At 42.5% G+C, this 15,506-nt stretch overlaps 1 protein-coding gene and 1 long non-coding RNA gene across 7 annotated transcripts in view; one reads left to right on the top strand and one right to left on the bottom strand.

Moving 5' to 3' along the window:
- The window catches only part of LOC132427124 (uncharacterized), a 227,101-nt gene that overhangs the window by 156,634 nt on the left and 54,961 nt on the right, over nucleotides 1–15,506 (top strand). The window lies entirely within an intron of this gene.
- Nucleotides 1–15,506, bottom strand: part of TNC (tenascin C) — a 93,986-nt gene that overhangs the window by 64,317 nt on the left and 14,163 nt on the right. For all 6 annotated transcript variants that reach the window (XM_060014252.1, XM_060014253.1, XM_060014255.1 and 3 more), the window contains exon 2: nucleotides 2,363–2,956. In XM_060014252.1, coding sequence (XP_059870235.1) covers nucleotides 2,363–2,819 — 457 coding nt within the window. In that variant the 5' untranslated portion in view covers nucleotides 2,820–2,956. The remainder of the gene's footprint in view (nucleotides 1–2,362; nucleotides 2,957–15,506) is intronic.

Raw genomic sequence — 15,506 nt, 5'->3', positions numbered from 1 at the left:
TTTGGGTTGACTCAAGTTGTTATGTGTGTTTATGTGACCAAAACCTTCTGACTTTTTTGTAACTGAAATGAGGCAGCTAAGGAGTGGCTTTTTTTTTTTTTGCGGTACGCGGGCCTCTCACTGTTGTGTCCTCTCCCGCTGCGGAGCACAGGCTCCGGACGCGCAGGCTCAGCAGCCATGGCTCACGGACCCAGCCACTCTGCGGCATGTGGGATCTTCCCGGACCGGGGCGCGAACCCGTGTCCCCTGCATCGGCAGGCGGACTCTCAACCACTGCGCCACCAGGGAAGCCCAGGAGTGGCTTTCTAATTCTGAGTGGACAGCTTTGCATTGGGCTCAGCGCTCACAAAGCTCATGTGCCTCCATCTCCTTTCCTCTCTATCCTGAAAGCTGCGGTGGTGGGTGAATACGAGGAATACGTGGCCAGGGCTGCTGTGACTCTGGCTGTTTGAAGTCTCTGTAATGTCTTGGCTTAACTTGCAGCACTGGCTGGTGTGGTCTCCATGGAGCCGAGGAGAAGAAACAAACAAAACTCACTCCATTTTCTCTGCATCTAAATACAGTTGAATTAATACACTTTATCTCCTTCCTGACAACAGGAGGGAAGTCCATTTTAAGAAAAAAGTTGGCTTGGAGAGTGAGAATCTAAACCTATGTTGTCTAGTATGGTAGCCACCAGACACACGTGGCTTCTGAACAACTGAATTGTGGCTAGTCTGGATTGAGATGTGCTCTAACTGGGAACTACATACACACTGGATTTCAAAGACTTAGCATAAAAGAAAAGAATGTAAAATGTCCATTAACAATTTTTGTATTGATTCCAAGCTGAAAGATTATTTACTTATATTGGATAGATGATTAAAATCACTTTTACCTGTTCCTTTTTTCTTTCATTAATGTGACTATTGGAAAAGTTAATTACATACATGGCTCAGATTACAGTTCTAATGGACAGCACTGCATTAACCATTTTTTTTTTTTTTTTTTTTGCGGTATGCGGGCCTCTCACTGTTGTGGCCTCTCCCGTTGCGGAGCACAGGCTCCAGACGGGCAGGTTCAGCGGCCACGGCTCACGGGCCTAGCTGCTCCACGGCATATGGGATCTTCCCAGACCGGGGCACGAACCCATGTCCCCTGCATCAGCAGGCGGACTCTCAACCACTGCGCCACCAGGGAAGCCCTAACCATTTTTTTTAACCCATTCTTTAGCATTAGTCCTATTGTGGAAGTCCCCCCTGCGTTTTGCCAGGGAGTTGACAGAAGTGGAAGATAAAGTCATTTGTGCATAAAGAAAACTTTTTTGTTGCTGTTGCCTTGGAAACCTAAAGGATGTCCTATAGTACTCTCCACTTACAACAATTAGGACTACTCTTGAAATAATCTGCCAAAATACTTTCTAGTATTTTTTATGAGCAGCAGAAATAGAGATTTTCATCTCTGATTTGAAGCTGTTGAAGCCCCTGTAGCTCTATCAACTTTAGGGGATGAAGATGAAGACAAACTTCCAAAGTGACACAATTCCTTAAAAAAAGATGCACCTGGAGACAGGGTATCACTGGGATAGCGTGAGCTGTGGAGACCCACAGGCACCTTCAAAGCTCCTATCTCTTATCACTCTTTGAGTCATCTTGCGCCAGCTGTTTAACTTTTTTGAGTCTCATTTCTTAGATCTGTAGAGAGGGGGTATTAAACCTTATCTCAAAGGGTTGTTGGAAGGATTAAATGAGATGGTGAATTACAATTCCTGGTACATAAAGGGGCTCAATTCATATTGCGATCATCATCGTTGCTGCCATTAAACTGGAACATTTTTTCTATTTCCCACAGATTTTGCATCACCGTAGGCAGCATTGTAACTTTGCAAGAACACTGGGGTGTGGAATACTGTAGTTTAAGTCCTAACTTGGCCACTTATGGCAGGACCTTGAGGAATCCCAACTTCCTCTTAGGCCTTAGTTTCCCTATTTGTACAACGAAGTGATGGGGCTACCTCACCACTTTTCAGAGAATGATCTTTGGGTTAGGGATTTCAAAATAAATTCATAGGTTTTAAGCGTAGAGAATGAGTCGATTTCATTGTCAAGTAAGTTTTAGAAACTCGTACTTAAACTAAAATAGGGTTTTTCAAAGCAGGAATTCTCAGAGGCCTGAAAATTCCTCTGAGAAACATTTGTCACCAAGACTCTCCAAGAGCAGAGTGGAGATGATTACGTTCTGCACAATCATTTGTCCATAAAATCTCTTTTGAATGAACACCTTGTGAGGCTAGTTCCACAGGGAGCCCACTCTGGAAAACAACCGATGGATCCCGGCCTGCTCACATGTACAGTGAGGGGCTGGGCCGGTCACCAGCTCCTACCTTCGGCAGGCTGGAAGCAGCAGCCTGCTCCCAAGGTGCACTGCTCCCGCAGGGAAGACACCAGGTTCTCTAGCTCCTCCAGTCTGCTCAGAAGCTCCTTGATGTCAGGAGCAGCGGCACAACCACAGGCCCGGCGGGGGATGTTGATGCGGTGTGTGAAGACGATCTGGTTTTCCCCATCTACCGTGTGCTCCTGGAAGCTCTCCCTGGGCTCTGACAGTGGGACCAAGTCTTTCTCCCCACTGGCTGATTCCAGATCCACCGAGCACTGGGACCCCACAGGCAGCTTGATGTTGTAGACGTGATTAAACACCACCGGCTGGTTCTCCTCTGGCAGGGTGACATTCACCCCACTCTGTCGCTTGTGCCGGATGACTTTCTTGAGGACGCCACCTTCGGCAGGAAGGGCAAGCAGAGCTAGGAAGATGCCTGCCAACAGCCGAGTCACGACCCCCATGGTGGAGGTGGGTTTGGCTGAAGGTTCCCGAGGTTCTACGGTCCTAGGGTATCTCACTCTTAGGCAGAATTGGGGATTTGGAAGCTGACAGTGGAATCCAGATCCGTTGTTCCTGATCTTCTTGAAGGAATTCTCTTCTACAAGTAAACAAAGGAAAACAATAAGCTTGTTAGTATCTACTGATCATTGGATATCTACAATTCCAAGTGCATTTATATTTCCTGTGTTTGAAGATCTCCTTTTATTCCTTCAGTGTGCACTGCGGTGTGGATATAAAATGGTCTCTAAAAGAATTTTGCAATCTTGAAGGAATGACTTCACTCACTATTCAATATTTGGAAATATAGGGAGACAGCAGAAAGGACGAGACAGATCAGATGCGGGTTTGGATCTCAGCTCTAGTTCTGGGCCTTTGGGCAAGTTATATAACTTTTATTTGTCTTATTTCACTTCTGTACAGTGAAGATCATAATGTCAAGGTTAAAGTAATGATGGAAGTGAAAACAATAAGTAGAAATCATTCATATAGTGATGAAGCCCTTCGCTATTTACTGGATGAGCACGCTGAGTGATATGAAGGCCGTAGTCCCATAGATGTCCAGTAACTCCTCCCTCTTATTAGTGACCCTCCAATCTAAGATTAACTCCATCTGCTGGTTTTCCTCTGCTGTGAGAGGCAGAGGTGAAAATGAAAGACTTTAGAAAGCAAACTGAGTTTTTACTGTAACTGAACATCTAACTAGTTATGTGGCTGTTGGAATAGTATTCTACCTCTTTGAACCTCAATTCCTCTTCTTTTCGATTTATTTCTAAAACCTTAAAAGGTCAAGTTTTTAGAAGAGCCTGACAGAATGTTCCTGAACCAGTTATCCAAACTATGACCCAGGGCAAGAGATGACTCAGAAAGATGTCCATGAGCCCTCGATGTCTTCTGCAATCAACAAGTACTTATTCTTTTTTTTTTTTAATTAATTACTTATTTTTGGCTGCGTTGGGTCTTCATTGCTGCGTGCAGGCTTTTCTCTAGTTGTGGCAAGCAGGGGCTACTCTTCCTTGTGGTGCACGGGCTTCTCACTGCAGTGGCTTCTGTTGCAGAGCATGGGCTCTAGGCACGCAGGCTCAGTAGTTGTGGCTTGCGGGCTCTGGAGCGCAGGCTCAGTAGTTGTGGCGCTCGGGCTTAGTTGCTCTGCAGCATGTGGGATCTTCCCGGACCAGGGCTCGAACCTGTGTCCCCTGCATTGGCAGGAGGATTCTTAACCACTGCGCCACCAGGGAAGTCCCAACAAGTACTTATTCTATTCTTACTGAGTGTCGTACACTGAATCATATCTTCCCCTCCCCCCCCAAATTCATACTTGAAGTCCTAATCCTCAGTGTGACTATATTTGGAGATAGGACTCTTAGGGAGGTAATCAAGGTTAAATGAAGGTCATGAGGGTGGGGCCCTAATCTGATGATAGTATTGGTGTCCTTATAAGAAGAGGAAGAGACCTCAGATCTCTCTCTGACTCTGTGTCTGTTTGTGCACAGCAGAAAGGCCATATGAGGACACAGTGAGAAGGTGGCCATCTGTATGCTTTATCATTCAAATTAGTTTCCTAATAAGAGTTTGTGGATCTGTGATGTAGGCAAGCCCACTGAATGAAAATTATTATGAAGAGGAGAACTTGGCAAGTTCTCTTCTTTCAAACTGCCATAGCCTATCTTAGTTGTTTACCGGACAAATATTTATTGATTGCGTATTCTACTGCAATTGTTTGAACTCTCTTTGCCTTCCACAAAGTCCTTCTTTCTCACCCTCTTCTCATCAATTCTTAGCTCTTTTTTTTTTTTTTTTATGAGAAAGGGCCATGGGCCAAGTTTGCAATGCTTTTGGACTTTTACCCAACACTTTTGTGTGTGTTGTTAAATGACTTAAATTTCCATCTAAAAGGCTGTTAGAATTGTTGGTTGAGACTTTAATGCAACAAATCTAGGGAAATAATGACCAGAGTATGGGTTGAGTGAGGATTTTTCACTCCGTATGTGCGCTGGCACAGCCAAATGCTGCATTGTTTGGAGGAAAGAAATGTGATTCTTGAGGGTTGTGGATTTTCCATATTGGCTCATGGTGGTCTGAGGGCAGGTGGATGTTTTCTCACTTTGGGAAAGACCCATTATACCTTCAGAGTGGTGGAAAATGTCTAGACTTTGGAATTAGACACACCTGAGTACAAATGCCACTCACTAACTCTGTGACTTGGGCAAGCTATTGATATTTATCCTCTCTAAGCCATGATCTCACTTTCACAATGGGGTCAAAATCCTTCCAGAGGGAATTATGAATTAAAGATCTGCACAGAAAACACCCAACATAGTGTCAAGCCCATAACAGGCACATATTAAAAAGTAGCTGCTATTTCGTTATGCTCTGAAGAACAAAACCTAGCATGAGTCCAGGCCGATAGCCTCCTTTTGCTTAAGCTTGACCTCTTCATTGAATCCAGTACTAAACCCAACAGCAACTTGGATCTAGATCAAAGAGGAGCTGCAGAATCACTGATGGGTGAGGGGGTAAACCTTGCGAAGATAAATTTACTAGAACTGGAAATATTTACACCAGAGAAGCAAACATACAAAGCAAATAGTAATCTTTAAGAATGTAAAATTAAAAAAAAAAAGAATGTAAAATATTCTTATGCAGACAACTGGCTGGTTAATGTCTCCTCTGAGGATAGACCTAGGGAAAATTACTTTAGATTACAGTTTGTGATATTTAGGTTAGACATGAAGGATCATGTTCGGACAGTGGGGCTTTTAAAATCGGAGAATGAGCAACTTATTCTGTAGAGATTCTTTAGAAAGTACAAGCAGATTCTTATCTTTATAGGAAGTGACCAGTTAATGGAAGGTCTGGAAACTATCTTGTAGGAGGAAGGAGTGTGGACCTGTACATGTTTATTCTGTAGCTGAGAAAGCCAAGATTGAGAGGAACAGGATTCCTGTGATTCCTATAAATCCTGGGGAAGCAGGAGCTGGCTTGTCCCTTGTGGCCTCAAAGGACAAAACAAGCACCAATATGTGTGTATGTTAGGGGTGGAGAGGAGGGTTGGCTACAAGAAGGCAAATTTCAGCACAACAGAAGAAATATGTTTCTAATTGGAATTATCCAATAGAAAGGGCTTCTTTGAGAATATGGCAAGCTCCAAGGCCCTGGAATGTAAATAGAAGAGTGTTGAAGAGCACAAGTTTGTGGACAAACTGTCTTGAGTCATTGTTCGACCACTTCCTCTCCCTTGGGCAAACTATCTATACCACAGGCCAGAGTCATTTCATCAATAAAACATGCTACGAGTGTCCTCGTAGGACTACTTTGGAAAGTGCGTGAGATAATGTGTGTGGTGGGAATGGTACAGTCTTTGGCAGCAGCAAGAGCGCAATAAAGGGGAGCTTTTGTTGTAAAAATATGGACTTCAATTAGTATTTTTTTCAGGATTTTCTTCCCCCCAACTCTTGAAACTCCTACCTTGGCATATGGCAGTTCTGTTTTTCTAAGCAAGGGTGAGTTCTGCAGTGAAGTGAAGGAATCTCTGTCTCAGAGCCCCCAGGCAAATATGTCCTGGGAGATATCTCTATATTTATCTCTTTCCCTATCTCCACATCTACATCTGTATCTACATCTTTATCTTTATCTACATCTCTACCTATACCTATGTCCATATCCCTGTCTACGTCTATACCTGTATCTATCTATCTATCTATCTATCTATCTGTCTACTCTCTATCTACCTAGTTATCTATCTTCTATCTTTTATGGAGAGATTAAAGGATCTGTTTGTCAATGTTTGCAAAGGTGAAAGGAGGGCACCAGGAAGAGACACAGCCTTTGTATTGGCTCAATACACAGATTGTTGGGGTCACACATCCAGGACAAAGTGGCTATATCCAGGCCATGCACGTTGCCTTGCTCTGTAACCTGCCTCGGCATATATGCTAAGTGCAGAAAAGTACACGTGTGGCTCAGACTCTACTTTCTGTTTTTATCAAAAGAAACTTTTGGAGCCAAATTAACTCTGTGATTGTGTTCGTGGCTCTTTAGGTGCCTTCATTCCTGTTACCTTTTCAAGCATAATTAATCTGGAGGAGAAAAAAAAAACTACCTTAAAGATTTCTTCATGAGAGAGAGGGTTTAAGAAGAGGAAGAAAACTTTGAATTCTTTGGTCCAGAGCTGCATTATTCAAATTCAATACGGTAGCCACTAGCTACAAGTGGTTATTAAAATTAAATACAATTAAAAATTCCATCCTCAATTGTACTGTTCACATTTCAAGTGCTTAATAGCAATGTGGCTAGTGGCTATAATTCAGACAGTGTGGATAAATAACATTTCCATCATTGCAGGAAATTCTGTTTAGCAGTGCAAGTTTAGAAGTCCGCTTGGTTATGTTAAGCCCATGGTACAAATGAGGAAACTGAGGCTCTGAGAGGTTAAAAGGAGTCTAAAAAAGAAAGGTAGGATATTGCTAAGTCTCCTATCTAATTAAAATTGGTGAGTACCTCACCTGCAGATGCCAGGAGACTAGAGAAGATGACATCTTTTTAGTTAACATAAGCAAATATTTATGTGCACTGTAACTTCCATACCTTACATGTTCAAACATATCCAGGTACAAGTGAGGAGTGGTCTTTATGGCTGTTGTCCTCCTCAGATATGAAGGGACATGGAGCTTGCCCCAGGTCATCATCCTTTCCCCCATCCTACACTTGGGATATGAAATCTTTTTTCTTTTTCTCTCTGCATACCTTAGAACCCCAAGTTCTCCACGAGATTCTTCTCAAATAAAACCGAAGATAGATTGCCCAGGAGCCACTCTGGCTACACCTAACATCTTGTTCTGCCCTGCCTCACCTTTCTCTTGGGAGCTGGTGGGTTTGTCGAAATTAACTCATGGCTCCCCTGCTTCTGTTGACTCTGTACTACTTTGCTGCAGACTTTTTGAGGGGACTCAGTCCATTTTCTTCAGTAGTCTGATGAAGTGGCTAGGTATGGGAGAAAGAGCCTGGTCTTTGCAGAGAAATAGACCTGTGTTAGAATCCAGCTCTTCCACTTGGTAGCTGCTACCTGTGGCCATTCACTTCCCCCTCTGAGTGTCACTTGCTTCATCTCCTGCATGGCTGTATATATATGCTTATTTTATAAAGTTATGAGAAGATGGGATAAAATGAGATGTATCTTAAGCCACCAGCACAGTGCCTGGCACATAGTAGGTACTTAACATGGTAGCTAATGATAATAGAAACAATAATAACGACACTGGTCAAATAGAGAGTAGATTAGAAAGGAAAGTTTGCATCCAGAAGGCATGGGAGAATTAGGGAATTACGTCATGGCTATGACAATGATGTAATAGGCAACAAAAGAGATTGGCTAACCTGGGTCTTTTAAGGTTCAAAGTGGAGGGTGGCTACATTCTCTTGAGGGGCTGAAGAAAGACACCTCGAAAGAGGTGGCACCTGAGATGAGCCTGAAGGATGGGTGGGATTCTAAAAAGTGGTTGGTTACAACAGAGTAGGTAGATTGAACTTGCACCCTACCCACCTACCCTTCTAGATTAGGCGTCTAGAAAGAGGCAATAGCGTGAGAAAAGGCAAGGAATGCATGGGTGAGGAGGGGAATGAGGAAGGAGACAGTGATAACAGCAGCTTCCCTCTGCAGCTGCCTGATGTAGGCAAAAGTGGGGTAACACGTACGGAATACTGACGTCCTGGTTCTACTGGGGTGTATAAGATGTGTAGGGGAGTGGAAAGGAGAGAGCACGTGGAGTTGGTACAGCCAGTGAGGAGAGCATGAATGGTCAATGTGAAGGGCTGGTCCTGAGCCCAGGAAGCACTGCTGTGTCTTTCTAAGGCTAGGTGCCTAATTGCTCAGTGTCATCTGTGGAGAAGATTAGGGAAAACATAGGCTTCTGTATTTAGTCCTTTGGTCTGCAAATACCTGGCAAACTTATGTTGCCTCCCGTTTATAAAAAAAAAAGGAAGAAAAGAAAAGATAAAACAATGGTCTTGAAGCCTTTTTTTTTTTTTTGATGGAGGGAGGTGTTAAAATGTTAGGACTTCCAACAAGGACCTACTGTACAGCACAGGGAACTCTGCTCAATATTATGTGACAACCTAAACAGGAAAAGAATTTGAAAAAGAATAGATACATGTATATGTTTAACTCACTTTGCTGTACACCTGAAATGAACACAACATTGTTAATCAACTATACTCCAATACGAAATAAAAATTTTAAAAATGTTAAGCCTTCATCACTGATGAAAGATAAAAATTAGTTCTTGTTTCAGTTCCTTTGATATTAGCTGTGGCCAGTGTAGGATGATATCTCCAGATTTGGGCATTATAGATTTTTATTCAGAACATTACTGTGAAGTAACATTCATTTAATATTTAATGGGGAAACCTCGGTCAGGTCAGTGTCATGGCAGCCGTGTCCCAAGAGCCTTTTGGTTTACAGTTGTATACTCTGAGGTGCCTCTTGGATTGTTATCAGATCTTCCTTTTTTTTTTTCTTCCAGCAGAGCTGTTTGATGGCTAACCTTTTGGAAGCAGCATGGAATAAACAAATTGAGGGTTATTTTTAGGCACTTCACCACAGGACAAAGACCGTTGCTTAGATGAAGGAATCAACAATCTTTGAATGTTTCCCGGTTCACAGCTGGAGAATAAAGTTTCATTTTTAGATTAAGATAAAATTTCCAACTGGCTAGAATCATATTTCAGAATACTTATGACTTCACTTTTAGTAACTCAGGGAATATATTTATCTTGTTGACTTAGGCATTTACGTCAAACAGCCTTGGCTGGGGGGCCAAGGAAGATTCCTACTGTTTAGAAATGCAGATGAATTTCTTTCCACATCATTTTGGCAACACCTGAGACAGATCACATTAAATTTTTCTTCCTGCAGGCAAGAGAATTTTATTGTGCACAGTCAGTTAAGCATGGAGTTACTTGCATGGGCGTTCTTAAAGGTTGTAGAATTCCTCACCCCTTGTCCTTCCCAACATCCATAAATTCCTTGTTGGAATGTGTCAGGAAGAGAGAGAAGCTAAGAAACAGCCTGAAGTGTGGATTTTTTCCGAGGATATCTGAGCCTTACACTTGATTGAGTCCAGCACCACCTGTGTCTTAAAAGAATTGAGCAAACACTGCCTGCCTAAGCAAAGCCCCTCCGAGCCCTGGGTGTTGGAGTGTTGGGTGTTGGAATTCCAGCACTGAGAAGCACTTTTCCATTTAGGTAGTAGGGTGGCGTAGCTGGCGCCCAGTTCAGATGCTTGTAGAGCCAGCAGTCATTTCAGAGTCCTGGGAATTAAGTCATTTTTAAAATCATTCATTCTTGCATTCAACAGATGAGTTGAATGAGTGTTAAGACCAGGCTATGGGGGCTTCCCTGGTGGTGCAGTGGTTGAGAATCCGCCTGCCAATGCAGGGGACATGGGTTCGAGCCCTGGGCCGGGAAGATCCCACATGCCGCGGAGCGACTAAGCCTGTGCACCACAACTACAGAGCGTGTGCTCTAGAGCCCGTGAGCCACAACTACTGAGCCGTGTGCTGCAGCTACTGAAGCCCGCACACCTAGAGCCCGTGCTCCGCAACAGGAGAAGCCACCGCAATGAGAAGCCCGTGCACCGCAACGAAGAGTAGCCCCCGCTCGCCGCAACTAGAGAAAGCCTGCGCACAGCAACGAAGACCCAACGCAGCCAAAAGCAAATAAAATAAATAAATTTATATATATATAAAAAAAGACCAGGCTATGGGATAGATCAAGGGGTAGTGAGGTGTTTCAGAGACCAATGATGGGTAGTTCCTGTTCTCAATCAGTTCATAGTCCAGTAAAGGAAACAGGTAAGCAAATACTTATAGGGAAGAATGATAGATGCTAAAACTGACAAATCTCCAATGAGGGTCTGTGCAGTGTTTGTGAATATCTGCTCTAGAATCAGCCAAATACTGTGGATTCTGGTCCTGCCACTTGCTATCAGTTTGAATCCTATGGAATTGCCATTTTCGTAGGTCAAATATGGTTGGATAGGGGCAACTTCATAGAGCTCCATCTAGAAGCTTTGACCTTAGATGTGTAACATTGCCTCTCTGAGCCTCAGCTTTCTTGTCTGTAAAGTGGCAACACTCATAAAAACCCCACAATAAAGTTCTTTCAACTGCAAGTGAGAAGAAAATGAGATCAAACGAGATAAAACATGGAAATATTTAGGACAGTGCCTAACAGGAGGGAGGTCTTAGTAACCGGTTTATTGTTCTTGTGTGATGATTTGTGTCTTTTGTTTGAAGAAGGCAGTTCGTGGAAGGCTAGTCTCTGAAGGATGAGGGATTCCTAAGAGAATTTTGGGGAGCCTCCTTCTGCCCACTGTTGCTTTTTCCATAAAAGTGTAAAATTCTTAGTGTTTTCAGTTTGTCAAGTGACAGAGACACTCTGAAATCCTTAGGAGAAGAGGAGACTGTGTCTATAGTCCTGGTTTTCCTCCTAGCCTACATATTCTCATTCAGTAGCAAGAAAAGCAAGCCTGTGAGCCCAGGGTGGAGCTCTTTTCTGGCAGGTCAGTCCCCTGGCTAAGAGGCAGTGCTGCTACTGGGTGGTTGTCCATGCTGCTCAGCCAGGTCTTTCTCCAGAACAGGCTGCCTGTGGTTTAGTTTTTCAAGACATTGCTTCTGACGGGAAATGTTTGGCTCAGTTTTTCAGTACTTTCGATAGACACAGACAGACATTGGATTATAGAATCAACATCAGACTTGAGCAGGCTTAGAATCAACTGTAGAAGATTGAGTCCAGGGGTGGCAAGCCTGTGGCACCCACACGCATCCTTCCAGTGTACATGGCAGACATTGCTAATTGATGCCTACATGCTTCCATGCCCCCAACCTGAGAGTTATTACGAATATATCGCTTCAGGCAGCCACATTGAATGGAGTAAAAGTAGTACATGACATGAAAGAGAATATCTGAACTGAAACACCCAGAGAGGGTCACCGGCTAATTAGTGGTAAAGCAAATATTAAAACCCAGATATCCTACCTTTTTTGTCAGTGAATTTGATTAAGGTTTATCTCTTCCCTGAAACCACTGCGAGGCCTTCAACAATAAGTGCATATGAAAGGTTTCTAGTAATTCTTAGTCTGTGGTCATTGTATTGGTCCCTAGAAAGAAATATCAGCAATGGGATCTTGGAGAGCATCTGTGTTAAGAGATGTCCAGATTTCTTTGTGCTATAGGGTTTCTTCAATTGCCACCATCCATCCATCCATCATCCGACTATGCATCTTTTCAGTACGTATTTATTAAATACCTACCATATGCCAAACCCTGAGTTAAGCATAAGGGATACAAAAATGAAGGGGATAAGCATGTTCTCTATTATCAAAAAGCTTACAGTTTCCCCCGGAAAGGTCACAAAATAGAATTGACTTTAAATCCATGTATTGTGGATTGAATATTTGTGGTATACTTAAGCGTCCCTGCACACTGTAAGCCAACAGCAGGCATACAAATGTTAAGGTTCTTTCAAGAGCTACCTGCTGTTTACTTACTATGTACTGCGTGTTGGGAAAACTTGGCAGAGTAAGGACCTATTCTCTGTTTCCAGAAATCTCGGAAACTAGAACATACACAAGCAAGGTTCAGTAGCAGTGCTAGTCTGAATGAAGGAACTGAGAGAAGTGTCACTCTGAGCTTGGAAGTTCACAGAGGGCTTCCTGGAGGAGGAAGTGCTTAGGATCCCCAAATATTGATCGAAGAGGCCTTGGAAGATCAGGAAAAGATTGAAATAATAACAAGGATAATAAAAGTAATGAAGACATCATTACCTATCATTCATTCAGTGCTTAATTGTCAGAGCTTGTGCTAAGCATTTTAAATCTTCAATTTTAAATTCTTACAAAGTGATATGAGATGGTATCTTTATTCTTATTTTGAAGATGAGGAAACCGAGGCATGGGATAATTAAGTGGCTTGTGCAAGTTCAGATATCCATTAAGTAGTGGAGTTAGGATTTGAACGCAGGTCTGTCAGAGTCCAAAGTAAGTGTTCTGAGCCACCACCTTATAAAGCCTTTTGTGCTGGAGGGCCAAGGAAAGGAGTTATGATTCAGGACCAGGCCCAAGCTCTGTCTATATAACTTCCAAACACTTGGCTCAAGAGGGAATACTATCAGTACCCTGGAATTAGGACCTTAAGAAGCCAGATATCCTGTGAGTGCTCTAGAGATGAAGCATGCTGACAGACACCTTGGAGAAGCTGTCAAAGCTCAGTTATCATTGAGGAAGGGTTCCAGATGCCTTGAAGTCTCCTCAGAAAGCCCCCTTGCCATCTGAGCAGGCAAATCTCTCTGTCCTTCAACATACAGTTCAAAAAAAATAATATATTGGAAGTTTTCTCAGGTAACTTTGTCCCTCTTCTGAATTCTCTGAGTATTGATCTAATATTATTTTCATCACATGTCATTCTAAAAATGATTTGGGGCGGTTTTATCCTGTATGTATATTTTCCTCTTTTAGAGCAATAAGCAAATTCTATCTTGTATTTTACGTTAAACTGTAAGCAGTTCATCTTCACATAGTTAGACTGTATGTAGACTGTAAGCTCCACGAGGGCAGGAACCATATCTGAGTCATTCATCTCTTAATACCCAACACCAAGCACTCTTAACCTGATCATAGTAAGTGCACAATATATTTATATTTGAATAAAATAAAGCTAAATATATTTTTTGATTTGAATTTACATATAGCTGGTGCTCATTATTCATGGAATTAATGAATGAACAAATACTCTTATTTTCATGATGGCCTTAATGTAATTAGCTCTCCTGTGATCTCTTCTAAGGCAAGATGTGTCAAGGAATTCATCATTGCCAGACTCCTGGAATGAGTTCATTTTTGCTCATTCAACTCTTCAGTGAGTTTGTACTATGTCCCAGATGCCATAAGCACAGGGGTTACAAAAATGGCCAAGACAGAACTTACTCCTTCCTAAGACATTCTAGTCAACACCCCAAGAGTTCTTGAGAGCCCAGTACTGTCTGCTTTGAGACAAGCTTTGTGTCTGACTGAAGTATACTCAGCTGGACCTTTGACAGGAGGTGGACTTCACCAGGCCTGTGAGTTAGTCAGTGTAAAACTCTGGTTTCAGTGCAAGGGAAGCATCCTGGGTTGTTAGTCAGGAATCCTTCCAATTTCATTGTAGTGTTTTTTGTTTGTTAAATTTAGGTCACTCTCTTTCTCCTTTTGTATCCTGAATGTTCATTACTTATTTTTAAGCTCCTGGAGATTTGGGGCTCTCGTGGGGCCCTGTAGTAGAACGTGCCATCGATTGAAGAGCTATAAGATGAGTCATGAGCCACAGTTCTGCCAACCACTGTGGCAAGTCACATCCACTCTTGGGGCCTCGGATTCTCCTGTAACATAAGCAGCTGTTTATGGCTTCAATTCTAGAATCCCTTTCGTTCTAGTGACATGCGGTCCATTGCTGATTCAGCACTATTTCTGCTGAACTTAATTTTGGATTTCATTTTAGACCCACGTCACGTGGCTGATGTTAAGAACACCCCCGCTCCCCGCGCAGTACCGAGTGTTTCTTTCTTTAGTGTTTGGCGTAAGCATCGGTAGTGCTTCGTGGTTTCCTCCCTCCCATCCCTCAAACATACGTTTCATTACCAACCAAATTAAGCCCACAAATCTTAATCCATAAAGTATTTCCACCCAGACACAATAATGAGGTTCATATTTGTGGTTTGGTATACCTAAGAAAAGCTCAGATGAAACATGACTAGATCCACTGATACATTCAGACCACAAACTGCCCTGGTGTGGTCTGGTTTCAATTTTTGAAATAAAAATTCTGCAGAGCACTTGCTTTCTCTCTTCTATTTCTTTGCCTAGACAGAAAAGAAAATAAAAAAGTGGGCCTGACCAAGTGGCAACAATATAGGTTCCTGTAAAATTCTGGAAAATTGTTTCAAAAATAGATTTGAATTCATTTCCCAGTGAAACAATGACCTCCTCTGTTTCGGCCTTCATCCAGAATTTTAAGAAATCTAGTTGACTCTTTCACAAGTATTGGAACATGGATTCTTGAACTTTTGAACCAATATTAAAAAATTAAAGAGATTTATCTAAGAAGGACAGGTTATAGATGGACTCATAACCCTAAAAAAAGAGATTTTCTGAAAAAGGCGGTATGACATGGTGGCCTTTGTGAAGCTGTTATCAGCCACCCAAAACCAGAGAAGGGGCACTGTGATGGGAGAGGGAAGAAATAGTCCTTAGAGTCAGGAAGACCTGAAATCAAATCCTGTTTACCTGCTGGGAGCCTTGGACAAAGTCTTGCAACTTTTCTGAACTATGGCTTCTTTAAACTGTAAAATAGAGATCCTTCCAGATTTGTTGGAGATGGTGAATGTGATAAGGAGTTATCAATGCCTGGCATATTAATAATAAGTGCTACCCAGATGTTAGTATATATTCTCCTCCTCTCTCCTTTTCCTTCTCCTCCTCTCCCCTATCAGGAAGCTCTACAACATTGAACATATTTTTTAAAAATAGACAATAATATTGTAGAGGTCACTCAAGTATTGGTTAAGAGGTTGGATTGGTTTGGGATGACGTTTCAGTTTATGTGTCAACTTCAATTA

This window comes from Delphinus delphis, chromosome 6, assembly GCF_949987515.2.
Source record: "Delphinus delphis chromosome 6, mDelDel1.2, whole genome shotgun sequence".
Classification (NCBI taxonomy): Eukaryota; Metazoa; Chordata; class Mammalia; order Artiodactyla; family Delphinidae; genus Delphinus; species Delphinus delphis.
This window is presented reverse-complemented; position numbering and strand designations above follow the sequence as displayed.